Source organism: Neolamprologus multifasciatus, chromosome 10, assembly GCF_963576455.1.
Source record: "Neolamprologus multifasciatus chromosome 10, fNeoMul1.2, whole genome shotgun sequence".
Lineage (NCBI taxonomy): Eukaryota > Metazoa > Chordata > Actinopteri > Cichliformes > Cichlidae > Neolamprologus > Neolamprologus multifasciatus.
The window spans coordinates 1,743,795-1,771,027 of NC_140448.1; the positions used below are offsets into that span (position 1 = coordinate 1,743,795).

The 27,233-nt window shown below is 41.2% G+C and overlaps 2 protein-coding genes across 5 annotated transcripts in view; both read right to left on the reverse strand.

Moving 5' to 3' along the window:
- Positions 1-367: 367 nt before the first annotated feature.
- LOC146509312 (pannexin-3-like) lies at positions 368-6,607 on the reverse strand. 2 transcript variants are annotated; one of them, XM_085174423.1, is made up of 6 exons: positions 6,202-6,603; positions 5,750-5,942; positions 3,079-3,221; positions 2,570-2,784; positions 1,390-2,141; positions 371-946 (listed from the first exon to the last, which is right to left on the reverse strand). In XM_085174423.1, exons 2-6 carry the CDS (start codon positions 5,931-5,933, stop codon positions 888-890), a joined length of 1,353 nt encoding a protein of 450 aa, XP_085030549.1. In that variant the 5' UTR covers positions 5,934-5,942; positions 6,202-6,603; the 3' UTR covers positions 371-887. The 2 variants fall into 2 exon arrangements, with proteins under 2 accessions (XP_085030548.1, XP_085030549.1); XM_085174422.1 differs by having other exon boundaries at positions 368-2,141; positions 6,202-6,607.
- A 4,255-nt stretch (positions 6,608-10,862) lies between these two features.
- The window catches only part of LOC146509313 (homeobox protein PKNOX2-like), a 106,009-nt gene continuing 89,638 nt past the window's right edge, over positions 10,863-27,233 (reverse strand). For all 3 annotated transcript variants that reach the window (XM_085174420.1, XM_085174419.1, XM_085174421.1), the window contains 7 exons: positions 26,687-26,872; positions 26,363-26,498; positions 25,187-25,284; positions 18,624-18,743; positions 18,410-18,486; positions 16,704-16,882; positions 10,863-15,236 (listed from right to left, as the gene is read on the reverse strand). In XM_085174420.1, coding sequence (XP_085030546.1) covers positions 14,974-15,236; positions 16,704-16,882; positions 18,410-18,486; positions 18,624-18,743; positions 25,187-25,284; positions 26,363-26,498; positions 26,687-26,872 — 1,059 coding nt within the window. In that variant the 3' untranslated portion in view covers positions 10,863-14,973. The remainder of the gene's footprint in view (positions 15,237-16,703; positions 16,883-18,409; positions 18,487-18,623; positions 18,744-25,186; positions 25,285-26,362; positions 26,499-26,686; positions 26,873-27,233) is intronic.

Consider the following 27,233-nt stretch of genomic DNA (forward strand, 5'->3'; position numbering starts at 1 on the left):
AAGTATACGAGTATTACATATGATGCCTGTAAGAACTGGTGCAGTAATAAATAATGTAAAGTCTAGAATATAATTACATTTTGGTAATTTTATACGTTACGATTTCCATTTCATATGAATTGGCTTTGACCTCAATGTAATTAATTTGTATGTGTTTACTGTTACTTACAAATCTCTGTTATTTGTGCATTGAGAAAGAACAGAATTGTGTGAAATACAAATAAAATCACTTTTAAAATGAGTGACTCTCAGTCAGCCTTTAATAAAGAGCTCAGTATGACTTTGATGTAGTAGAGTAGAAGCTCTTTGGTAAATGTAAAATACAAAACTGCGACTTTGTGTGGTTTCATTCTGATTAAAAAAAAGACACAACTAAATAAAAACAGTATTTATTTATTTGGAAATATATAGAATACAAGTGTCTGTAATTCACAGAAAACAAAGGATAAAAGACAAGAATACATCAAATAAAATATTCAATACCCTCACCTTGTATAAAATTATGCAATGGAAGTTGCGGAAAATGAATAGCACCCATAGCTGCCACTGAATATGTTCTTTTGTGTCTTGATGGAAATCAGGAGTGTACAGTAGCGTACTGTATGGACTGTATATTTATGGAATTCTGATTTCTGACAAATGTCATGTTGTCAAAAAGTGTTCTCTTGCACACTGTCCTTTAGTAATTTAGTCGCCTATACTGAGAGACACAAAGAAATTCAGTGGCAGATATTGTAGAAAACTGACAAATCCTGCTCCATTGACATTTACAGCCAGAACTTTTTGCATTATAACTCAAAAAATGTTTTTGTTTTGTTTTGTTTTCAGCCCACCCCTTCCCTTTCTTATTCCCCCATGTTATCATATTGATTAAGTCCATAGGAGGCCTAGTAATGACTAAATGGTGCAGTCTCCTTCAACTCATGGTACCCCTGGTGGTTTGGCTCTGTAAAGAGACGGAGAGGGCAGTTAGGACTAGGAAGTACCACAACTCTATAACTACCTATCTATCGATGCATCTATTGATGTAAGCATAAGCCAGTGTTTTGAAAAGACTCTTTTAGAAACGTAGGCGCTCTGCTGTGGTTACATACAGGAAGACAAAAACCAGTGCAGTTTAAAACCACACAGAAAAGTTATTGTGACTTGGATTCTTTAGTTGCCACTGCTTATCAAACTGCTTCCTTAAAGTCCTGTTGGACATGACCTTCATTTCTATGCAATGAGCACTGTGAAAGACACCCTACTATATATGTAAAACATTTGTTATTCCCTTTTTAGAACCTGTGTATGTAGGTCACTTAATGATTTTCTGTACATCCCAAATGACGTAGACAAAAATAGCCACTAGCAGAAGGCGTTTGAGTGTGTAGATAAGTGTTACGGTACCGAGACTCATGTTCTCCTCCACCAGAGGCCTCTTCTCATTGCAGTTCACCACTCTTCCCTGTGCTGCTCCCAGAATAGTCATGATGTCCACTAAGTTGAGTTTCCCTTCCTCCCTGGCCTCCCCAACTTCCTCAGCAAGCTCCTTTGCTGCCTCTTCACGCTCCTCTATTTCCTCTTGGGTCAGCATTGCATGTAAACCTTGTTGTGCTGTGGTGTTTCCCACCTGTGGGGGTGCCAGAGAACACAAAGCCCTCACCTGCCCATAGGACTTCAAGTGAGCTATATTGGCACGTAAGAAGAGCAAGAGGACATTGAGGTCGTTCAGTGGGCAACCTAGCCGTCGTCTGTTGATGAGGTCCAGCGCTGGGAGGACCTCATAGATAGAAATGAAGGTGGTATCCCAAACAAAGAGTCGAAGGAGGCTGAAGAGGACGATAGGTGCCAATAGGATATAGATGGCACCATTAGCAACACTTATCACCTGAAAGACTAACTGGCCAATCATTTTACACTGAACCAATTCAGGGATCCAGTTCTGATCTCGCAGCATCCCTGTGCGTACGAAGCAGCTAAACTCATCCTGCAGGAAGGCAGACAGATGGAAGTAGGCCAGGTACAGGCAGGCAGCAGTCATGAAGATCAGGAGGAGGAAGCCCCGCAAGAAAAGCATGCTAACAAGAAAGTACGAGTTTTGTTTGCACTGCATGTGTCTCTCCAGAAGGGGGTACTCAAAGTACCGTTTCTTTTTGGCCCTGCAATGACACAAGAACAAACTCAGCATTATAACCATAGTCGTACTGCTACAAATACACACAGCTGCCACCCAACACAACCACAATGTTCTACTTTTGGCTCCTAGCAGTTCCTGACCACAATACCAACAGTACTGAGACTGCTGGTAGCTAAGTGCTTTGCTTAAGGGTATAACAAAGGTAGTTGCTGTGGGAGAGGAAGCGATTCCTCTTAGCTTTCCTAGTTTATCAAGAGACAGAATAGCATCACTTTTGTATCCTCTGAATGATAGATACTTTTTACTGCTGCTGCAATGACCTAGTTTTATCACAGGAGTCCTTGGAGATTTATACAACTAGACATGTGAGTGAATCAATATTCATACGCTGAAGCTACTCAAAGCGTATGAACACTTGTGTTTACAAACTAACAATCATAAGTCCCTTACCGCTGCAACTCAGCCTGAAACGTCAGCGGGTTCTTAGTGTTCTGGCGCATATCCAGAATGTTTTGGGCCATTCGGACTGAGCGGTTGTAGGACTTGTCTAGTTCATCAATTATGAAGAGCAGGTCTGATCCCAGTGTGGGCATGACAAGCTGGCGCCAGATTAGAGCTGGGAGGTACATCAGCACGGCCATGGCCAGAAGAGAGTAAGGGAACATCTGGACAGACAATGACAACAGAAATTAGGAATAAATGGAGAAGAAACACCCAATCATATAGATGAAACAAAAAAACAGCCAGTCTCACTACTCATCTTTTATTAATAAGTCAGTATTACAGATGAAGAAGCATGAATGATTTGTAAAGGGTTTTTAGAAAAAACTAAACTAAATCAATCCTTAACTCAGAAATGTGGTGCACTGACATTTTTGACTGAAAATTTTCAGCGGTTTATCATCCACTCTAGGCAGGAATAACATTCAAGAGTGCTTGATCAGAATCTTTGAACTCACTTTGTGTACCCAGAGGGAGCGCTCCTCGAAGTTCCCATCACTGTCAAACTCATGATGCATGAGAGAGTCCCAGCAGTATGTGTCTACATAGCTGGCCTGCTTCACAGTGAAGTTACTGGGAGGAAAACAGCTGATCTGAGGCCCTGCAGAATATACAAATATTGATCTATAACCTGATGTGAAAATGTGGAAATTTACTTCATGCAACATCAGTTGATTCTGTTTTGTCTGTATGCCTGTAAGCCACTGCACAGTAGCAATCTCTCTCTCACACACACACACACACACACACACACACACACACACACACACACACACACACACACACACACACACACACACACACACACACACACACACAGAGTTTTCCATCCTAAAAGTCCAATGCTAGACACATGCTGTACATCTGAGGTGCTGCATGCCCTTTCCCTTTCACTGGAATAGATCTCTGTAGAAATCATATGTTTCCAAGTGGCAACATGGCATTTAAAGGAAAAAGAAAAACTCTGGGTGACTGTGTTCCAAATTTATGCTCACCCACCTTATATTTAGTTCACCTTTATATTACCACATATCGTCCACCCACACCCATCTGTCATTTCTCAAGGGTGCTCCACCCTTAAACAGAGAGCTAGAGTTAGAAGACATCAAAGTGTGCCCCACCTACTTGCAGCTTTGCAAGAGAAACGGTCTGTTTTATCCTTGCACCCTCCACATTTGGCCAGCTCTCTATAAGTACAAATATGCTGCCACTACTCTACTGCCAGGATATAATTTCTCTCACCACTCCACCTCACAATATAGTGCATGGCCCACTTATCTCATGGGTGTGCATATTTTTGTAATGTATTTCAGTCCTAGTTAAGTGCTAAAATTAAGAACCCAAGCAGACATGGGGAGAACATGCTCCACACAGCCACATGGTGGATTAGAACCCAGGAGTTTTTCAATTCAGTTCAATACAGTGTTATTTATACAGCGCCAAATCACAACAACAGTCACCTCAAGATACTTTATATTGTAAGGTAGACCCTACAATAATGCATACAGAGAAAAACCCAACAATCATTCGACCAGGTATGAGCAAGCACTTTGGCGACAGTGGGAAAGACAAACTCCCTTTTAACAGGAATAAACCTCCGGCAGGACCAAGCTCAGGGTGAAGCAGCCATCTGCCACGACCGGTTGGGGAAAGAGAAGGAAGACTGGATAAAAGACATGCTGTGAAGGCATTATTATAATTATTATTATTATTTACTAACCATGCCAATTATGGTTTCATGCAGCTTGTTACATATTGCTAAATAATTCCTAAATAAAAAAAATATATAAACAAAAACAACAGAGCATGCCTTCTCATGAAGTCTTGTAACAATAGTTTCCCCTTCAGTTCCCTACCTGTGCAAGCCATTTGATAAAATGAGGGAGTTGAAAAAAGTTCTGTCCCTGCTTCTATCACCTCCTTTCAATCCTCACTTAATATTGGGAGATCGCCTCCACATTTGTGCTTTAAACAAGGCTTCTTGGCTAGGAGCAAGGGGACAAGTAAACCAGGCTCCAGACAACAATACACTCAGGCACTGTTGTGAAACTGACAAGCCAGCAGATAAGCAGCCAAGATGCAGCAGATGAGCTGTGAATCTCAGGACCATGTCATGTCCTACACACACACACTCCCCATCCCCTCCTCTGGTTAATCAACACATCCTCTCATTTGACTTAAATAGAGGGGAGCTGCTAGAGAAAAACTTTGGCTGGTAATTACAGCTTGCCACCGTTAGTGAACACTCCTCTCAATCATCCCCTGTTTCAATTAGTATCAGGCGCATCAGGCTGATTGCACACCGGCTCTGTAGAGAAGACGTTTCGTTCAAGGTCAAGGCAGTCAGTCTCTGCAGCAATACACTTGTGGACCTGCCAAGTATATTTATGATTGTCAGCTGTGCTCTTTTTGTTATGAATGGCCGGGGATATAGTATCTGTGTGCTTGTTCCACTTAAATTATTTTTTTATTCTATTTTCCCATCTGACAGCAGAAGAAATGGCAGTAAAAACAATAAAGTGCTGAATGGAGTTTTAAACCCTTTGTTATTTCTTGTTTTCAGTAATTTCATGATGTCTTGTTAATGTTGTATAACATGTACTGTTGAGGCTTTGAGGGGGTCTTAATGGAGTCAGCCGTTACAGTCCTCCTTTTATGACAGATGTTTAAATCTTTCCTCTTCCTTGACTGAGTAATTAATATCTTTGTTTTACAGTTCTTTATATTAAATTTCCTTGTATACGTATTGTAAGAGGGAATGTGGGATAAAACTCTGTTTTATCAGAGATTAAAAAAGTTAAGAACCCTATTAAGGAGGGGGAGGGTAGTTTGAAGAGCAGCAGAACTATTAGTAATATTAGAAATATTAGGTCTATTTCGCTAAGTATGAGACTCATCCTTATCATGAATTCAGCTAAATGCAAATGAATAAAAAGACATTTAGGAACAAAAAGTACAAGATTAGTGTACAAGGAGGACTATTAACAATGCTAAAACAAGGACCACAAAATCCAATAAGAGCATGGAGAAAAAAAGACCTATAATATTCATGAGGGTATAATTAAGGGCAAAAGCAAATGGAATACAAAACAAATGTCCTGACATAGTATTTAAAAAACAGTTGCTCACCCAGGGAGATTTCACGGGCAAATGCCATGCACACCAGCATCAGCGGAAGGCCCACAGACACAAACTTGATGACCTTGTCAAGAGGAAGCTCCAGTTCCAGGTGGCTGATACGGTGTATCCCAGAGTCATCCCGCAGCAGGGCATCAGATAGCATGGCCTTGGCCGCTGCCTGGGCAATTGACATTTTGAACACCTAAGCAAGAAAAAAAGATGACGTTTTTTTTGTTTTGTTTGGTTGTTTTGTTTTGTTGTTTTTTTTACCTCATATATGACTGCTTTCCTTAATCTTATGTTCACTGCTGTTCTTCACTACATGTGACAAAATACAGCAATAATTCTGATAAATCTTTAGTAATAAAAGAAATCCTCTAGAGTAACAAATCAGAAATGGAATTAACATTAACCAAAGTATATTATCCAAAGACATCTGATGAAAGCTGTTACCACCTTACCTCAAGTCTTTCTGCTTGCTCTGCTGATGTTATTTGAAAATGTCGTTGCAGAGAATTTCCATAAAAATCTGCACGGTGCTGGAAAGCAGCTTAAATAGTCAGGGAGGGTCTCAGCCTGGACCAGCCCAAGATCCAGCCTCTCATTTACTGACTCTAACTGTAATTACAGAGGGGACATCTGGGAGCATGTACTCTCCCATGGCACTGACTACAGCAGACCTCCAGTTCTCAACAGCGGGTCTTACAGCTGGTGTGTGTGTGTGTGTGTGTGTGTGTGTGTGTGTGTGTGTGTGTGTGCGTGTATTTCTACACTGGCTGTAGCCCACTTCAAACAAGTGAACCATCACCAGTGGCTTTTTCAGCCTCTATCATTCAGATTCTATTTTTTACTGCACTTCAGCCCAAGAGCTACTGCTAAGATACTGTTGCAAATAACACACCAGATGGCTTGTTTCTGTCCCTGGCAAGCTGTACATGCTGTACATTGTGCAAAACTTCTATTTGACTCCATGGAAGTGACAAGAACACTGTGATAGGGTTTTGTACTCTAAATGTAAGAAAGCAACAATGCTTTTATTTTACTATAGATGATTTGCTCAAGTGGTTCACAATTCTGGCACAAAATTCCCATAACCACACACAAAGCAGCTTTGGTCATATGTTTGAATTCCTTAAGCATGTGCTAAGCTTTAAATGTTTGTTCTATCATGCAAGCCCACTGCTAGAATTCAGCAATGAAGGTTGGTATGTGTTAAAGCTCTATTATAACTGAAATCCTTTTTTTTTTATTTCATACTTTATTTAAACTAAGTTCTTCAATAATTTCAGTTCAATTCAATTTTATTCATATACATCACAACAACAGTCACCTCAAGGTGATATGATCAAGCACTTTGGCAACAGTGGGAAGCAAAAATTCCCTTTTAATAGGAAGAAACCTCTGACAGAACCAGGTTTAGGGAGAAGCAGCCATCTGCTGTGACCAGTGATGACGGTGATGAAGGGAGAAAGACAATAAACATACTATGGAAGACAGCCAGAAAGTAATGCTAACATGTGGTGAGTGAAAAGAGTTCAGAAGAGGAGAAACGTTTAGTGCATCATGGGAAGCCCCCAGCAGCCTAACTCTATTGCAGCTAACTAAGGGTGGCTTCAGGATCACCTAACTACAGGTTCTGTCAAAAAGGACAAATCCAAATCCAAGCTGGGACCTAGTTCCACTGAAGAGGGGGCTGAAAGCTGAAGGCTCTGCTTTCCATTCTACTTTTAAATATCCTAGGGACCACAACTAAGCCTACAGTCTGAGTGCTCCACTGGGGTGATGCAGTGCTGTAGGGGCTTTAAGATAAGATGGGGCCTGAGGAGAAGAATTTTATATTTGATTCTGAACTTAATGGGGAGGCACTGAAGAGTAGTAGTAGTAGTTGTTGTTGTTGTTGTTGTTGTCAGTAGCCTACAAATAATGAATACATGAACTAATTTTTCAGACAAGGTATTTATAATTTTAGAGGTATTGTGCAAATAGGATAAAGCAGCCCTACATATTTAGTATGCACACTGAATGACATATCCTAATCAGACACCATATTTCTAAGATTTATAAGGAGAAAATTAGAGGTCATCTGAAATTAGTTTTACACCAGATATAACAGGATGCATATCTTCCAAGAAGTTCAGCTTCATGTCTTGACATTTTCACAGAATATTGTCCCAAAAATCTTGTGAATAATCAAGATGTTGTTTTTGGTCATCAGTGGTTTTCTCCTTGGAGCTCTCCCATGGATGCCATTTTTACATGGTTTCTTTTGATTGTTGGATCATGATTCAACAATCATTCAAGTGAGGCCTGCAATTCTTTAGAAGTTGTTCTGGGTTCTTTGGTGAGCTCCTGGTTTTCAGTGTGTTGATGCAGTAATTTTGGTATGCCAGCTACTCGGCAGAAGGTCCACCACTATTCCAAGTAGGGATGGGTACCGGTATCCGGTGCCATGATGGCACCGGTTCTGACATAAACGGTAGTAACCAGACCGAAAAGCAGCGCACATTTCGGTGCTTCATTTCGGTGCTTTTTTTTTCTGAGATGCCATACACTTTGAATTCTAGCCAATCATTTTACGTTTCCGAGGATAGTAGGCGGGCCCAGGTACGTACGTACTTTTAGAGCAGAGCTACAGATTAAAAATGCCCAAGACGAAGCGGTCAAAAGTCTGGCTGTACTTCACAGCAAAATATGCAAACTCAGCAGCCTGCAACAAGTGCTTTAAGCTGATACTGTGATACTGTCAAAGGAGGTAACACCTCAAATCCGATGAAACACCTGGCGACGCATAGTGGTTTTTTTTAAAGCAGAAAAATGCGCCGTATTTGATAGCTTGCTGCGAGACCTCACACCGAGCGCATCTACTGCGGGTGTGGTGGTGACGGATGATGATGGCAGCAGCAGCCGTTCTTCTCTGCGTGAGTAGCTTCATGTTGTTCGTGTGCAATTTACGTTGAATAGGCTAACCACGTTATTACATTAATGCATGTAACGTGAACTAGCAAACACTGTCGTAGTTACATGCAGCTGTCTTCTTGTTTGATGGCAGATACTCCCTTCACCCTGGCCAAAAAGGCTAAAATGACCAAAGAAAAAGTGGAAAACAGTTAAACATGAGAGGTTTTTGGACAAAGTTTGTTTTTTCCATTGTTTAAGCACTGCTTCCAGCCAAGAGTGATATCATATATGCCCTATAGCTGCAGAAAAGGCTAACATTGTTATCTTTTTACAATAAAAACAGCTGAACATGAGAGGTTTTTGGACCAATTTTGTGTTCTCCATTCTTTAAGCACCGGTTTGAGCACCGTTTAAGCACCGGCACCGTTTCAAAAGTACCAGTTTGGCACCGGTATCGGATAAAACCTAAACGATACCCATCCCTAATTCCAAGTTTTTTGTTTTTTGTTTCATTTGTGGATAATTGTATTCATTACATTTTGCTGGAACCCCAAAACTTTAAAACCGGCTTTGTAACCCTTTCAAGCCTGATCGGATTTACTAGCTTTGTTTCTTATCTGGTTTTGAGTTTCTTTAGAGCACGGAATAATGTGTTCCTCTTTGAGATCTCTTAGCCTGTTTCACTTTATCAGATAGATTCTATGTAGCTGTTGATGATCTAAAACATTTAAGTGTGACAGATATCAAAGAAAGCTAAGAAATTAAGAAGGTGGCAAATACTTTTTCATAACACTGTAACTGAGACTCATAAGTAAATAAGTGATGTTGATATGAAGTTAATTCACACGTTTCACAAGTTGTAAAAAATATCTTCAAATTATCCATATGTGTCACTTTAAAATATTGGACATTTAACTGGTGTTGTTCCAAAAGGCATAAAACATTCTCATACCCCCTCTGTGAATCGCTACCTTATCTGGATGGCTTTGTGTGTTCCAGGGATCCAAGGTGTTATGTTGTTAGGGGGTTTCCCATGGCAAATTGGTCCTGGGTGAGGGAGCAGACAAAAAGCAAATCAGAAGACGCCTATGAGTAAAAAGTCTAGGGAATAGTTCATCCTGCCTGAATAGGGTTACTAGGGCTCTGCCCTGGAGCTGGGCCTTGGAAAGGTGCCCAAGGGCGAGCGCCTGGGCCCCTTTAGGCAATGGGGCCCAGGCTGGCGCAAGAAGAAGGGACATGGGCCCACACTCCTGTAATCCTGAGGCGCTGTAGGGGTCAAATACAGTGTGTGCCAGGCAGCAGCCAAGGGGGAAGACCGTAGCAGGCTGATCCCGGCTACTGAGGGTAGCGACTGGGATGTGGAATAATTCTGGGACCAGTCTCCTAGAGACTGCTGCATGTACATTCAGGAATGGTTCCGGTGGCTGTATGTTCTGGATACTCGGTGAAGAAAGGGGCTGAGGTGTTAACTGATCACTATCTGCTGGTGAGTTGGATCAGGTGGTGGAGAAGGATGCTGGACAGACCTAGCTCACCTAAATGTATATTGAGGGTGCACTGGGAATGTCTGGTAGAGGCCTTGGTCTGTGAGATCTTCAACTCCCACCTTTAGCAGAGCTAAGACTGCATTTCATGGGAGAATGGGGACATTGAGTATGAATGGACCATTTTTACTCTGAGTCATGGCCAAAAGCTGGTTGGTACCGACAGGCCAAGCGGAACGTGGCTTGAGCAGTGGCTGAAGCAAAAACTCGGGTGTGGGAGGAGTTTAAAGAGTCTATGGAAAAAGACTGTAGGACTGCGTCGATGAGTTTCTGGCAAACCCTCAGGTGACTCAGGAGGGGAAAGCGGTGTTCTACCTGCACAATGTATGGTACAGGTGGACCGTTGCTTACTTCAACTGAGGATATTGTCAGGGAGTGGAAGGAATACTTTGAAGACCTCGATCCCACTGACACGTCTTCTGTAGGGAAAGCAAAGTCTGGGGACAAAGGGGACAACACATCCATCACTGGCGATGAGGTCACTGAAGAAGGTAAATAACTCTTTGGTGTATGAGGTTTGCCCTGAGTTCCTAAAGATGCTGGATGCTATAGCCTGTCAAGGTTGACACGCCTCTATAATGTTGCGTCGAGATCAAGGGCGGTATCTTATGGTTGGTGGTTCCCCTCTTCGCGAAGGGGGGCCAGAGGCGTGTGCTTCAACTACAAGGGGATCACACTCCTTAGTCTCCCCGCCCGTTATTTGAACCTCAGATACAGGAGGGTAGGTGCAAAACACTGCACCAGCTCTTTACCCTTATGAGGGTACTTGAGCATGAATGGGAGTTTGCCCAACTAGTCAACATGTGTTTTGTGGACTTGGGGTAGGCATTCGACGCTTGGAGAATTCAGTGAGAGATGCTTCGGGAGTATGGTGGTTGGTACCGACAGGTGTCTGTCAGGGCGGTTGCTCCGAGCCATTGGATCCTTATACAACTGTTGCAAGAGCTTGGTACACATAGGAAGTAATTAGCCACACTTGTTCCCGGTGGGTGTTGGACTCTGCCAGGACTGCCCTTTGTTCATAAAAATTCTGAAGAATTGGTGACAGAATTTGGTGAATGGCTGCCACTTGGGTGGTCTCAGAATCTCACCTCTACAGAACTACATCATCTGCAAAAAGCACAAATCAGGTGGTGGCCTCCAGCTCACTGGAGTGGTTCACAGCCGAGTGTGAAGCGGAGAGAGGGCTGAAGGTAAAAGTGAAGCTCTTGACTTACCAGTAAATCTATGCCCTGGTCACCTATGGTCACCAGCTTTAGGTAGTGACGAAAAGAACAAGATTGTGGATACAAGAGGTGGAAATGAGCTTTCCCTGAAGGGTGGATGGGGGAGTTCAGCCATCTTGTAGGGGCTATAAGTAGAGCCGCTACTCCTTCCACATTGAAAGGAGCCAGTTGAGGTGGTCCGTCATCTGATATTCCATGCCATGTAAGGGAGGTGGCTAACAAATGCACCATTCTGTAGTCAGTATCTAAGCCATTCTTATTAATGATCTTACTGAAGAGGGAGGCCTATGCAGAACAACAGTGGGGGTAGAGCACTTCTTGTTCCTTGTCATTTGATGGTGACTTGTGTTATAGGCTTGAAGTCCGCCTCTAGTGTTGTTTGCCACATCCCCATTGAAATCCTGATACTCTAAGAGTCCTGTTGATTTTCTATACTTCTAAATGTTCCCGAATCCATGTATGTGCATTGAGTTGTAGTTGAGACTTTCTTGTAGTCAATCTAGGCAGTGCACAGGTTGGTCAGTCTGGTCTTACAGTCTCAACCAACTGCTCACTCTACCAGTTGCTGATGTTTTGCTCCTCTTGCATTTCTGCCAATTCTCTTCTGTGTCTTGTATTAGTATTGACCCATGTGCCAGTTCAACTTAGCCACTATGATGGCTGAAAGGAGCTTCCATGTTGTGCTGAGACAGGTCCCTTCTGGGGAACCTTAGGGATCAGGACTTTTGGGCTTTTGGTTAGCAAAGGCCCAACACTTAGCAGCTGGTTCATTTATCCATGGAGAAGGAGAATATGTAATTTACTCATTGGAAGGTTAGCGGTTCAATTGCTAGCTGCTCAAGTCTGCGTGCCAAATATCCTTGGGCAAGATACTAATCCACTACAAGAGAGTAGAAAAGTGCTATATAAGAATCAGTCAATTTACCATTACACCCAGATTGGATGATTGATTTGCATATATGGACTGTTACAGGCTTTCACCGCATATACACTATACTATGCATATACTTCTACTGTAGCTATATCCATCCATTCTATGATAAATTCAAATGAATCTATCCATACATACTATATGGATAGATTCTTAAATACACATTTGATTCCACTTGCTCTCAAATTGGTATTTGCACTGTTCAGAAAAGACCTCTGGCTATTGTACTCATCTAATGTGTTGCGCATGAACTCCATGCAGAATAATTATTGAACAAATGCTATAATGTCTGAAGCACTTTTTTATTAGACCACTTGTGTAAATATGGCTGTGTCTTCCCTCCCACATATTCCCTCTCCCATGCATTTTGACCATTGCTTCCTCAAAAAAAGAAAAGTCAAGTAGCTAATCATCTCACTACATGTTACCTCTGCTAAGTAGGTCCTATGTGACTGCTATAGTTCACATTTCTCGTGCCATAAAATATGGCTAAAGGTGGAGTAACAAAGGTGAACAATAACAGAGATTTAAGTGATGCAATTAGAGTTTGACCTTCTATGGCGAGGTTGAAAACAATGCAGGAAGGCAATTACATATATAAGCCATGTCAAAAAAAAAAGCAATACAGTGATTTACTCAAAGAGGCCACAATTCAGGAGATTGTGGGTTTGTTTATGGTAGCTGGCTGAGAAGATGGGCGAGCATTTGGGTGGGCATTTTCCAGCGAGTTAAATCACAGGCTTGAGATATAACGAGTGGGTGGAAGGCTATACATGATAGGACAGGCAAGTGGGAGAAGTTAACCAATAATTAGACTACTAAATTTGTAATCTGGAAATTATTGTGAGGATGGTGAAGAAATGTTATACTCTCTTTTGTAAAAATGATTTACATGTTATTGTATCAAAATATTAATGAATCAAACTGCCTCCCTCTATGAAAAGTCAGAGCCCTGCATGTGTTTGCTCAGCTCAAACAAATGCAGAACTTCCACGAGTCAAAATCAGTACCTTTACATGTTTAATTATTAAAAGTGATCTATTGAAACACAATAGATTATGACAACAACAAAGTTTACAAATGAAACAGAAATATTCCCCTAGTCTGTTGCTTGCTCTGGAAGATTCATTTAAAACTTTTTAAAAAGTTTAAAAAAAAAAAGAAGAATAACAGGAAACATACTTCACAATGAACACTCAGAACATTCAATATAACAGTTTTTTTCTTTTTCTAGACATCTTCACATTAGAGATGAGTGATTCCATTTGTTTTAATACAAAACAGGGGGCTGAAATCGATTCACAGCTTCTTTAAAAGCCTTCACATAAAATGGAAAGATAGGTTACTACTGAGTCTCTTCCCTTTTTTATGTTTTTTCTCAAAAATGTCTTCCATCAAAAAGAAGTCAGTTCAGTACATGACATTTTTTTCCAAAGTCACTAGGCATCTCTGCGTGATTTCTCTCAGTGTTGAGTCTGTATGACCGGCACGCTCTTGATCTCTGACAGAACTGATCAAGGTCACAGAAATACGCAAGTAGTTTTCAAAGAGTTGGTGGTTGGAGTTAGGTACATATGTGCATGGCCACCTGCTTTTTCAACACCCTTATCCAGAAAATGTCATGGACAACATGAAGTCTGAAGCTACACACAAAAAATTGAATAAATATGCAAACCCTCAACACCAGAATACAAACATAGGAAAAATCCAATATACATACTATATGTGCAGTCAGTATACACTGGTTTAGTACAGCTGTTTTTGCTCATGGGAAGAGAGAAAATAAACCAAGAGTGTTGTAAAAGTCATGCGGCAGCAGTAAGTCAAGTGTTTTGCTGATGAGGAAGAAACATGTCAGATGAGAGTGCTGTTAAACCTGAGAACCTATGAGTCATTTAAAACGTGTGAATGATGTCCCAGAGTGGAAGCCAGCAGTCACTTCAACAAATATTTGAAATGTATTACACACACATCCTTTCTCCTTTATTTTGTCTTCTCACTCTTATTTTAGGAAGTGAAATGACACATTAGCTGCAAAGTGAAACTGTGGTCTGTCAATTGAAAACAAAGGGCACTTTCAGATGAAAAAAAAACTGATAAAAACGGCTGCAGCCCTTTTAGTAACTAATTTCAGATGACAAAATATTACATTCAATTAAGTAGTTGCTAAAACATACAGTCAAAAGAGATTTTCAGTTCTTTAATGCATGTAATGCTTTTCCTCATTGTTTGTTTAAAAGAATATAAGGATCAGTTCCTGTAAAAGCACCAAACATCTTTAAATGCTGCTTTTAAACGTACTCAATTTCAAACCTTTTAGTTCCTGTGTCATTCCTCTCCATAAATAACCAGAGCTATAAAAATGTGCTACTCTCCAGAAAGTTCATGAGTTCACTACATAGGAACATACTGTGTTAAAATGCAATAACACAATTCAGCATTAAACTAATATTTTTCCTATAAACATGATGGTCATTGTGTTTGATTAGAGTCTGTGGTAAAGAACTAATACGTGCGTATATGCTCTCTAGAGTCACTCAGCATTAGAGGCGTACTATTTGAGTTTCAATGAGGCTGTATTAAGTTCACAACTGAGATCAGCGTTCATAAAGTCTGTCAGTTGCCCCTGACAGACTACTCCAGTTCCTCTCTGTGCTCCATGCTAAGATCTCTCCTTCCCACTCCCTGGCTGGACAGCTGCCTCCCCCTGTCATCTTCCTCCTCTCCATCCTCTTCCTCATCGTCCTCCTCTATGCCTTCTTCCTCCTCTTCCTCCTCCTCTTCATCCTCTTCCTCAGTGCCGTCCATTGAGTCATCGGCTCCGAGCATGGCTTGCTGCATGGCCAGGGTGGCTGAATCTGAGGATAGTGACTGGAGACTGTCCATACTCAGTGGGTCTGAAGCGAGGCCAGAAAGAGGGTAGGGAGAAGAGGGGTTATAATGTGACAAATACATTTAAAAAATAATAATGTAGGCAGAGGAAGATAGACCTTTTTATTTGTCTGTGCATGCTTCAGTATTATTTAGAAATTTCACTTAGCCAATATTCAGAGTGGCTACAGGGCCAGAGACTCAATTTTGGGAGCCACCTGTAAATGGTCTTTTCAAGGAGCTGCAAGCTTATACCATCCCATATGGAAAAGATATATATATATCTTATAAAGTTTGTATCTGTCTTGTGTGAAACTTGTATGAAAAGCATACAAGAGTGAAAACAGATATAAGATCCATTGAAAAATTATATAAATGAAACTTGTATGTTTTGGATACTTACTAAAACAATATCTGAAAGTAATGAGAAAGTGGTCACTTTCATGAGTAAATTATATAAGCCTTATATAAGATTCACTATATGAAGTAAGCCAAATCTTATGCAAGTCTTTTATAAGTTTTTTCTATTGCTTTTCCATATGGGATCCTACACACCAGTTTGATCAATTTTACCTTGCAAAACTTTACGTAGACTTTGTCTGCCACTGAAATTAATTCTTACCCTGCCTTTTATCTATATTTGCACTCCAGTAGGTAAGCTTTCTTTTACTTGTGTATACTCGTACCAGCTGCAGTACTGTGACAGGAGATAACAAATTGCATCAGTAACTGAGGTCTACAACCTACCATGTAGCAGTAAAAGAAAATCTAGGCAGTCCTCGTTTTCTTTTTCTAACTATTCCCAAGAGACTTGTTTGTACACATGAGTGCAGGCTGAGCTATTGATTGATTTAGGACACGTTTTTAAAGAAACTGATAGTCTAAAAAAAAAATTAAACAAAAGAGTGGTAATAGTGCCACCTAGTGGTTTGGATTCAAGCAGACACGCTTTTAGTTTGTTTATTTTTTTGTACAATGTGTACAATTTTACCGTTTATCAATATTCCCTCCAAATTCAAGTACATATCATAGCTATAGTGATCACTGTAGGACAAACACATCATAGTCAAGCAAGCAAAATCACAGACATTAAATTTAGACTGTATCCCATAACAGCCACAGTTGACGGCTGCTGTGTTTCTGCTGTTTGTTTTTACTGTTTCTACGACTATAATTGATTGATTGTGTATAAAAATATTTTTCCAAACACTATATTTCAACTATATTTTAAGAGATGACATGTAAAATTTTAAATGTTCATGTAAAGCTAGAAAGAGCTATTTGTGATCTTTAAATTACAAGTAAGCATCTATGGCTGGTAAATGGTAAATAGTTCTTATATGGCACTTTTCTACTCTCTTGGAGCACTCAAAGTGCTTTACAAAACAAAAATCAAGAAGACATTAAAGAAAAATTAAAAATTAAAGGATTATTTAATGCCCAAAGAAAGCTGTTTGCTTTTCTTTTCTTGGAAAATGTAACTGTTGGCATACTGTCTGAGTTGCTTCCTGTCTGAGATCTGTGCGTCTGCAATACACCAGCCACAATAGAGTCGGGCCAAAAGCGCTGTGTTGGACGATGCTGGGACTTCATCTTCTTCGCTTTAGGAGCCGGGTCAGGATTACTGGCATCTAACATAGGCTGAAGGATACGTCGACGAGCATTGATGAACCTGTGAAAAGACCAAAGAAGTCATATTAGGAAAAGTAACACCTATGAATCCAACTTAATTACTCTGCATGTCTTTCACATATCTAATTAGTTGTACTAAAAAGTACCGAGATTTAAGGAAGACATAAAATGAAAAACAAGTACATACAAAACATTGAATATGACCATCAACACTTCAAAATGTTATCATTTGATTAAACCATACCCTAGTGAAAATTTTTAATGCATTTTTATATCAAATTGTCTTTATTTTTTTCTCTCTTTCTCTCTCTCTCTCTCTCTCTAAGGATAGACTGAAAGTCAACAGTATCATGGGAAGATAGAAGTGGCTGACACTGTGAAATTCTTCTCTAATTCAGAAAGCTGGACTGAAAGATAGCACTAATCATGGCAGCACAGGAACAAGTTCTAAGCACAAGAGCCATAGAGGCTGGGGTCTATCACACCAGAAAAGACCCCAGGTGGAGGTGTAAAGATGCTCCTGAGACAATTCTGGACATAACAGCAGGGTGTAAGATACTACTAGGTAGAGTATACATGAAATGCCATAACTAAGTGGCTGGCATTGTATAGTTGTACATTTGTGCTGAGTATGGACTCCTCTATATCTTAGAAGGTTGAGCAAAGATCCTGCGGGATTTCCAGATACAGACACACTGGTAATGACAGCTGTAGTGATAGATATAGCGATGCCAAGTGGTAGCAGTATCAGGAAAAAGGAACACAAGAAACAAGAAGAGAGAGAGGGAGAGAGAGGGAGAGGTTGTTCCACATGTACTTGGTGTATACAACCAGGAGATGGTGCCACTGTATCAATGATGTACTCGGATATGCCAGCATAGTCAAGTTCAATTTAAAGCTTAACATTCATGCTCTGTAGAAGAAGGGCCAAAGTTTGTTTGATCTGATGTGCAGGCTGAGGTCTTTTAGTGTATGTAGGACCTTTTATGACACAGTGATTGCTACTCCAAGCTTTTATATGGTTGTCTGCTGGGGAGAAACAGTACATGGATTAAAACACTGATGAAGAGAGCCAGTGCGCTAGACTCCACAGAGGAAGTGGGTGAGAGGAGGATGTTAGTCAAGTTGATATCTATTATGGACAATACTTCTAAAAGACTGTGGGGACCCTGAACAGGTCCCTCAGCAGTAGGACAGATCACTGTCACAGGTCCTTCATCCTGACAGCAGTCAGACTATATAATACCCACACAGGATAAATACTGTTTAAAAAATGCATATGTATACATTATCACTTCCACTGCTTTTTAGCTATATATATAAATGTGTGCATATAATAGCATTTTGGCTTTTTTTGTACACTATTTTTCATATATTTCGATTAATAATTTTCTAAAATATCTCTAAAATATCTTCACAAAACAAATTTCCCTTGTGTCGGATTAATAAAGTGTATATGCCTATGTCTAAAGAAAACTTTGTCTCACTTTTTTTTAAATAGGAATATGAAGCCGTGTTTTGCTTTTACACATGCACATGAGGCCTTTTTTGGGTTACAAAATCTTACCAGTTGTTTACTTGCAAGAGAGTCAGACTTGTTTGTGCTGCAATCTGTCTTTTCTCATCTTCTGTTGGATATGGGTGCTGCAAGAAGTAGGAAACGACATTTCAGTTTTCAAGCAGTTTCCAGCTGTTAAAATGGAATGTGCCGCACCATAATTATGTTAAACACTGAAAAGTCTTGCCCTCAAACACAGTGTAAATGTCTGCCTGCGTCTCACCATGAGATGCTGGAAGAGCCAGGAGCGCATGATGTTGGTGGCGTGTTTGGGCAGGACTCCCCTCTTATTCTTAGACTTCTTGTCTTCACTGTCCAACAAGGAGGACAGGTCCACATTTACCTTTATTCACAGACAACATAAAGAAAAGAAAGAGGAGGAAAAGAAAAAAGGGAAAAGACCATAGGGCTTAGTTATTGTTGCCACGGAAACAAACTCAGACTACCAATTACCTTTTTTTTCCCTATGGCAAGGGCAGAAACACCTCCTCAAGTGTCACCATGGTAACTGAATTTGAGTAATGATACTTAAAATATAAAGAAGCAGTACCCGTGACTAGTCTGTTATATGTGTGGTGCTTGGACTTTGAGTTTCACAGTTTGGCGTCGGTGAGCTAGAGTGACGCTGATGCAGAGTGGGCCTGTGTTTGCTTGGATTTTCATTGGTGTTGACCTGTAGTACACCAGCCTTTGTGTTCAGTGAGAAATCATTATTCAGATGTTACTGTTTGGAGTGTGAGTGCTGAAGGACGAGATGCTCTCAGACTATTGACAGTCTTTGACAGCCTGCATATGGATGTGTGTGAGTATGTGAGTTCATGTCTGGCTGAGACAACTAACTGCAAATATTTTTAACTGTTGTAAGAACATTTAGGTTTGCTATTTGGCGAAGAAATCATTTTTATCACAGTCATGCTTAAGATAAAGTTTGCACATGGCTTATTAGATAGTAAAGGGAAAACATCTAGTGATAATTTTCATTATTATGTTCTAATTAATGATAACTAATTCGCTATTTCTAATTAAAGCATAACTTATATTGTTTTGTGTTTTTTCTTTTTTTTCCCCCGTGGTAATTTGGGGCTTTTTAATAATTTCTTTGAACTGTTTTATTTATTTTTTTGTTTTTTGTTAGTTTTTTTTTTTCAGGATGACTGCACAGCATATAAAAAACAAGTATTTAATATTTAGGCTCAAACATTTACATACATTCACTTAAATCTTAAAAAGTGGTGCTCAGGGTTCCATCCATCCATCTTCATCCGCTTTATCCGGGGCCGGGTCGCGGGGGCAGCAGCCTAAGCAGAGAAGCCCAGACCTCCCTCTCCCCAGCCACCTCCTCCAGCTTATCCGGGGGAACACCAAGGCGTTCCCAGGCCAGCCGAGAGATATAATCTCTCCAGCGTGTCCTGGGTCTGCCCCGGGGCCTCCTCCCGGTGGGGCATGCCCGGAACACCAACCACAGGAGGCGCCCAGGAGGCATCCTTGTCAGATGCCCGAACAACCTCAGCTGGCTCCTTTCGATGTGGAGGAGCAGCAGCTCTACTCTGAGCCCTTCCCGGATGGCCCAACTTCTCACCCTATCTCTAAGGGAGAGGCCAGCCACCCTTCGGAGGAAGCTCATTTCTGCCGCTTGTATCTGCGATCTCGTTTTTTCGGTCACTACCCACAGCTCTTGCCCATAGGTGACGGTAGGGACGTAGATCGACCGGTAAATTGAGAGCTTCGCTTTTACACTCAGCTCCCTCTTCACCACGACGGACCGGTGCAGCGTCCGCATCACTCCAGCCGCCGCACCAATCCGTCTGTCGATCTCCGGCTCCGTTCTCCCATCACTCGCAAAAAAGACCCCGAGATACTTGAACTCCCCCACTTGGGGCAGGAACTCATCCCCGACCCGGAGTGGGCACTCCACCCTTTTCCGGCTGAGAACCATGGCCTCAGATTTGGAGGTGCTGATCCTCATTCCCGCTGCTTCACACTCGGCTGTGAACCGTTCCTGTGCGAGCTGGAGGCCCTCACCCGATGAAGCCAACAGAACCACATCATCCACGAAAAGCAGAGATGAGATTCTGAGGCCACCAAAGTGAAAGCCCTCCGCCCCTTGGCTGCGCCTAGAAATCCTGTCCATAAAAATTATGAACAGAATCGGTGACAAAGGGCAGCCCTGGCGGAGCCCATCACCCACCGAACACCCACTCAACAAGTCCAACCTATTGCCGGCAATGCGAACCAAGCTCTTGCAACGGTTGTATAGGGATCGAATGGCCCGTAGCAATGGGCCAGACACCCCATACTCCCGCAACACCTCCCACAGGACACCCCGAGGGACACGGTCGAATGCCTTCTCCAAGTCCACAAAACACATGTAGACTGGTTGGGCAAACTCCCATGCACCCTCAAGTATCCTTGAGAGGATAAAGAGCTGGTCCAGTGTTCCGCGACCAGGATGAAAACCGCATTGTTCCTCCTGTATCCAAGGTTCGACTAGCAGATGAACTCTCCCTTCCAGTCCCACAGGTTAACCAAGCCCGATAGGACTCCTTCTTCAGCCTGGTGGCTCCCCTCACCTCTGGTGTCCACCATTTCATTCGGGGATTACCACCACGGCAGGCACCAACCACCTTGCGGCCACAGCTCAATGCAGCAGCTTCGGCAATGGAGACGCTGAACATGGTCCATTCGGACTCAATGTCCCCAGCTCTGCTGGAGGTGTGCGTTGAAGATCTCGAGGACTGGGGCCTCTGCTAGACGTTCCCAGCACACCCTCACTACGCGTTTAGGTGCAGTAGGTCTGTCCAGCGTCCTCCCGTGCCACCTGATCCAACTCACCACCAAGTTGACAGCTCAGCCCCTCTGGACCCATGTCCCCTTTACGGGCTGTGCCCAGCCGGGCCCCATGGACTAAGGCCCGGCCACCAAACGCTCGCCCTCGGGCACCCTCCCTGCCCTGGCTCCAGGGCAGGGCCCCGGTAACCCTATCCCGGGCAGGGTAAACTGTTCCCTCGATGTTTTTTTAATAAGGGTCTTCTGAATCACTCTTTGTCTGGTCCCTCATCCAGGACCAATTTGCCATGGGAGACCCTACCAGGGGGCAAAAGCCCCCAGACAACATAGCCCCTGGGATCCCTGGGACACACAAACCCCTCCACCACGATAAGGTAGTGATTCATGAAGAGGAGCTCAGGATTCTACAGTGTATTTTAACTTAACAAGGCCAAGGTCATTTGGGGGGATTTATTTGACAGCAATAAATAAAGAATTGTAGATTTACACAAGTTGGAAGGCCTCCTGGGGTCATTAGGTTATTAATACAAATTATTTAGATCTATCAAATGAGAGGAAATTGGCTAGGATGTTCAGAAATAACACAAAACCCATGAATGCTCAAGTATACCATGAACTGAAAGCATCCCCAGAGCCAAAATGATTGATCATTGCTCTGGAGCTATTTTGCTGCTAGTGCTACATTGCACTTTGGAATAATGAAGTACTAGGACTACCGCCAAATTCTAAACTTCACCCCAAAGGAACAGTTGGATGGTTAAAACTTGGGCACAGTTGGCTTTTCTAATAGAACAATAATCCTAAAGATAGATCAAAACTGGTTTTGAAATACATGCAGTAGCTAACATTAAACTTCTGGAATGGCCTGCCCCAAACCCTATTCAAATCTTGTGGACTGTGCCTAAAAGCTCAGTCAGTGCCAAGAAATCAACCAACCATTTTCCTAGTATCATTCATTCCTACTATTTGGAGCCGTTTCAGTCCCCAAGACAGAGTATATTTTGTATATAAATGGGACATTGCTTGTTTTTTTCTATTAATAAATCTAACACCCCCCATGGGTTAATTCCTCCTGATTAGGTCCCCTCATTGGTCCTCTAGTTTCATGTAAGTTGTATATTTTGTTGGAGGGAAATCATTATGCCCCACTATTATTAGGTTCCACGCAGAATAGTGTGGAAAGAATCCACAGACACGGAGATGCTGACCCTCACCCACCTACAACCCACATAATGCCCATAAATAGGCATTCACACAGATCCCCCCTCATTCTCCCAACACAAAACAAGACTCATTACAGTTGCAGCTGTGTGTCACGTGGCTCCTTCTGTCCTGGGAGTGTGTGTGTTCCAGGAGAAAGCGAGGTTAAATTAATTGGCAGCACCGAGCCTCAGAGTGTGATTACTCGGGGCTTGTCGGCAAAGTGGCGAAGGGGCTGTGTTCAATTCCCAGCACGCATGTAGAACTCGGCACCAGCTGGGTCACTGTTACTGTCACAGAATTACATGAAACTGAGCCGCTCTTCAAACCAACACAGAACACTGTTAAATTTCTCTGCCCCATTTCTTTTCTTTTTCCCCCATTCAGAAAAGGCAAGTGTACAGCCTGTTGATTGGCTCTGCTTGGAGCCTTGGTTCCAGCATGGAGCTGTTCTTTGTCATAAATTTGTTTGAAATCTCCACAACAACAGAGTGGGTGGAGATTGTTAAAGTAAACCTTAAATTCCAAACACAATGAATTTGTAATAATTAAACTGCTGTTCATACAGATCAATATATAGCCTCTTACATCCACAACAACAATCCATAACTAGAGTTATGCTATGAAATCATAATCAAGGTTAGATTACTGCTAATGCCAGATACACAATTTATTAAGAAACCACATTTTTTTGTTCATGTTTTTATGTTCATCCAAATTTCATCCAATATATTTTGTCTGTTCTTCAGCTGTTGGTGTCTTAGGTCTTTGTTGTGACTGTATCTTGTACATAGAAGTGCCTGATGCTCTATGCTTTAGAGGAGCCTTTGTACTCCTTCCCAAACTGAGGTGAGGTGCTACACAACAAAAGAAAAGTCATAAAGGTTTGAAAAGGTGATAGTCCTCTCTTACGTAAACCACTCAAAAATTAGTCCCTGGGTATCACTCCTACAGTAAAATTATGATGATAAAGTATTTTTGCATATATAAAGACTATTTTAAAAGTCTTAGAGAAAAACAAAATGTTATACAGTATGAGTAATTTGCCAGCTTGTAGGAAGGCTGATACTGAAGGCTACTAAAGAACCTAATACTGAATGTCCTAGTCTTTTATATACGTCATAGTCAGTGGCTTTAGTAGTAGTAGTAATACTGTCATACTGTCTGCTTTGTTTATAACTACTTTGGTTAATTTCTTGTGCCTCTCTGTATTTTTTCTTGTATATTATGTGCTTCTGTGTCTATTTTTGTAGTTGTCATTATGTTCTGTCTTATTTTGATACTTTTCTTGAAACCATTTTGTTATTTTGCCTTCAGGCCTTGCCTGTTTTCTCTCTTTGAGTGTTCTCTAATTGTTGCCCTGAATTTAAGAACAGTAATATATTACTGGCAAATGTTAGGATATTCCTTTCTCAGAATGATTTGTTGATTCAAATGCTACGGTGAGGGTACTGACAGAGACTAAAAAGAGAAATCATTGTTAACTTGTTAAAGCAAATATCTAGTCAGCCATACACTCAGTGGCAGCAACTCAGTGCATTTAGGCATTTGCATTTGGGTATGGTTGTGGAACTTGTACAATTGTTTCACACTTGAACAATTTCTCAAGGCGTTCCAACTTGTAGAAATCTGCAATTATCACATTACTGATTCAATGTGAGGTAGATAATAAGTGTTTTGTGACTTGTAGACTAAACTGACTTCCAAGGTGCACACAGAGTCGAAAGAGGCTAAAGCTTTGGCAAATTTAAAACAATTTAAAAAATCATCAGAGTAAAAAACAAATTTTTAAATAATACATTTTAAATAAGGCTAAAAAATAAGATATCCCTAACACAAACATAAAGGAACCTATAATATACATTTGCACGAGCCCTTCTTGTCTAAAATACTTTATCTATTAATCGCAAGGCGTTTTGTCCTAAACATACAGTTTGGCTAACTAATTTGACACATTGTCTGTATTATTCTTATGTTATTTACTGTGCATAACAGCAAGCTTCACTGTTAATATTCCATATGATATTCATCACTATTACTGTGTGGATCATCTGTTCACTTTTTGGCATTCACTTTTGAGTCAACACACCCTTTTTTTGAAGGTTCTGTTGCCTTCAGAGTAATGATTTTCTAAAATAAGTATCCTCATATTTACAACAAACCAACAGTCACAGAGCAGGCATACAGCAAATGTCCCAGCTATTCTAAACAATCCCAGAAGCTTTTTGACAATCTAAATTGAACTAAAATACTAAAACCAGAAATCTGTCCCTGTGCAATAAAAAAACCCAACAAATTCAGTCATTCATACGAGTTTCTAAATCTTTTGGCGATAAAACATTTGTGATCCTAATATTTCCTGTTCATAAAAATTCTGAAATATTTTACTTCTGTTCTGTTCACATCTCATCTCAAATGTCCTGCACTTTTTGTTTTTAACAAAAGGTTTTTGAACAATGAAAAATGAATGACTAAATGAATTAGTCTTTTGTATGAGATCCGAGATTTATTTCTTGTATCTACCTAAATCACATCATCCACAAATTTGTCTTTAACTGATATAAGTCCTCGTGCGATTTTCATCTGCAGTGGCATGGTATCACAAAGGCTCCCCAAACATCAGGGGAATAAACAATTTCTATTTTGTTTAGCAGCAGGGGGCTATGTTCAGACAGACAATGAAAAGACCCACTGGGGAGGTCTGAGAGATGTAAAGAACAAATTGAGACCATAGGTGGTGAGGGCACAAGGAGGAGTGACAACGTTGGGCAGAAAGCATTGTGGTTCAGACAGCTTTACCTGTGAGTTCTGGATCTGAATGGTTCCCGGAGGCAGCGCCTGAGTTAACACTTGCCCTTGCGATGTCACCATGGCAACTGGCTGGTACAGGGTCCCACCTGAGGGGATAATTTGCTGCCATGAGTATCAAGTGTCTTCAGCAGCTACTAGAAGCCACATCCTACACTAGCACCAGAGCTTATTAACTGCTTGTCAGCCTTGCAATCAAACACACAGCAAACAAGAGACTAAATGATAAATTCAAAGTGCATTACTGCCCTTTAACCCAGAAAAAAACCACAGAGAACAAGGAGAAGGAGGAGTGTGTTTTTGCTGCTGGCTTAATTAGCCTTGATCAAGACACTCTTATCACATTCTGTTTGAGCTCTTCAGTATGTCGTGATCAAAGGGAGAGACATTGATTTATTTTGGGTTAAAAGGGTTTTCCAGAGGGCAGGATTAACATTTCACTGTACAGGCTTGACATTACAAGAACCTGCCAGCCAAGCTCTCTGTGATGGATACTTATCATGACCCTCTGATACCAGCTATACAAAACACAGCCACAAACATGTAGCTAATGATATGTGTATATAATAGCACATGCGGCCACATGCGTGTATACTGATTGATCAAAAGCATGCTAATGACTATTTTTATTTGTCATTATGCTCAACAAACAATTGAGTTTTATACTAATAATATGAAAATGCTTTATAATGATAACCCCAAAATGACGCAAAGAAAAAAGATCAAAGTCAAACTGATAAACACAATGCAAATAATAAGAAAAGTATTCATTTGAATATGATTAAAATAGTTATTAAAAGTCGGGAAATGGTGCTTTGGATAGCTGGTGTCAAATATTTCCTCTGATCAGAACGAGAGAGAAAATGTGGAGTACTATTTGAAATTGTTGAGAGTGATTGGGCTAAGGCTCAGGTAAGTGTGCAGAAAACAACAGAACCACCTATGCGATTTTATTTATTTATCATTAGCTGTATGTCACTGACTGTCCCAAAATCTATGGAGAGCCTATTTAGAGGTGGTAGTTTACTGAATAAGTTACACTGAGTTTTACATTTTTGTAGCGCCTCTTCTTCACACATTGGGTCATAGAGCCATATCGAAAAAAAAAGGTCCATAGTGTCAGGCCAAATTTTGTTTTATAGTGCTCATGTGAATTGACACGCTTACCCGAGACCACTTGAGAGTTGATGGTGGTCATGGCGACATTCCCCTGTTGCAGCCCTCCAGCAGGCACCACAATCCCTGAAGGGTTAACAGAGCTGGAGACAGAGGTCATGGATGGAGAGGAGGTCTGAATTAGTTCCTGGGGGATAACAGAGGGAGACACTGGTGAGCAACTCTAAGGGGGGGAAAGCTATTGCTTGTGTGTGATAACCAACAGCAAAATTTACCTGGTGATGAATGGCGTATCAAGGGAAACACTACATTACTGCATTATTACGCTAGGTACCGTTAAGGAACTCTAAGCTCCACGGTGGGTCCATCACTGACCTGCTGCATGCTGAGACTGGTGTGTGACGGAGAATAGGGCCCTCCGAGGTCATTACGGAGGAGGTTGTCGCTGTGCATCTTGGTCTTGAGACAAGTGATGTAACGGTTGCAGAAGTCCTTACAAAGCTCATTGACCTTCTCTAGTTCGAGTAGGTGGATTCGCAACACCTGAATGGCCTTTACCATCTGAGAGCAGCAAAGACAAAATATGAAACAGATCACATTCACCTTCTAAAACACTGATGACTTTTAGCGAACGCCTTACTTTTAAAACACCAGGTTAACAACCATGAACAGAAGAATACGTTTGATGTTGGTCTCCTGGATATTGCTGGTATTTGGTTTTATTGCAATTTATGTTACAAAGATCTGTAACGTCTAATGTCAAAATCAAAAATCATTGGTAATGGTATTTACAGCTGCAGACTGCTGGCTGACCTGCATCACTGATCCATATATATATTAATACATTTTGGAATAAATGCAAATCTTCTGGTTTCTTGTTGTAATTATTTAACTTCTGGTACCCATCCGTAATGCTGGGTAA

Coding starts and splice junctions, on each gene's coding strand:
- LOC146509312 (XM_085174422.1), bottom strand. CDS start 5,933: ATGTCAATTGCCCAGGCAGCGGCCAAGGCCATGCTATCTGATGCCCTG. Junction 3,222..5,749: donor TGCCCGTGAAATCTCCCTGG/GTGAGCAACTGT, acceptor TATATTCTGCAG/GGCCTCAGATCAGCTGTTTT. Junction 2,142..2,569: donor TTTCAGGCTGAGTTGCAGCG/GTAAGGGACTTA, acceptor GTGTCATTGCAG/GGCCAAAAAGAAACGGTACT.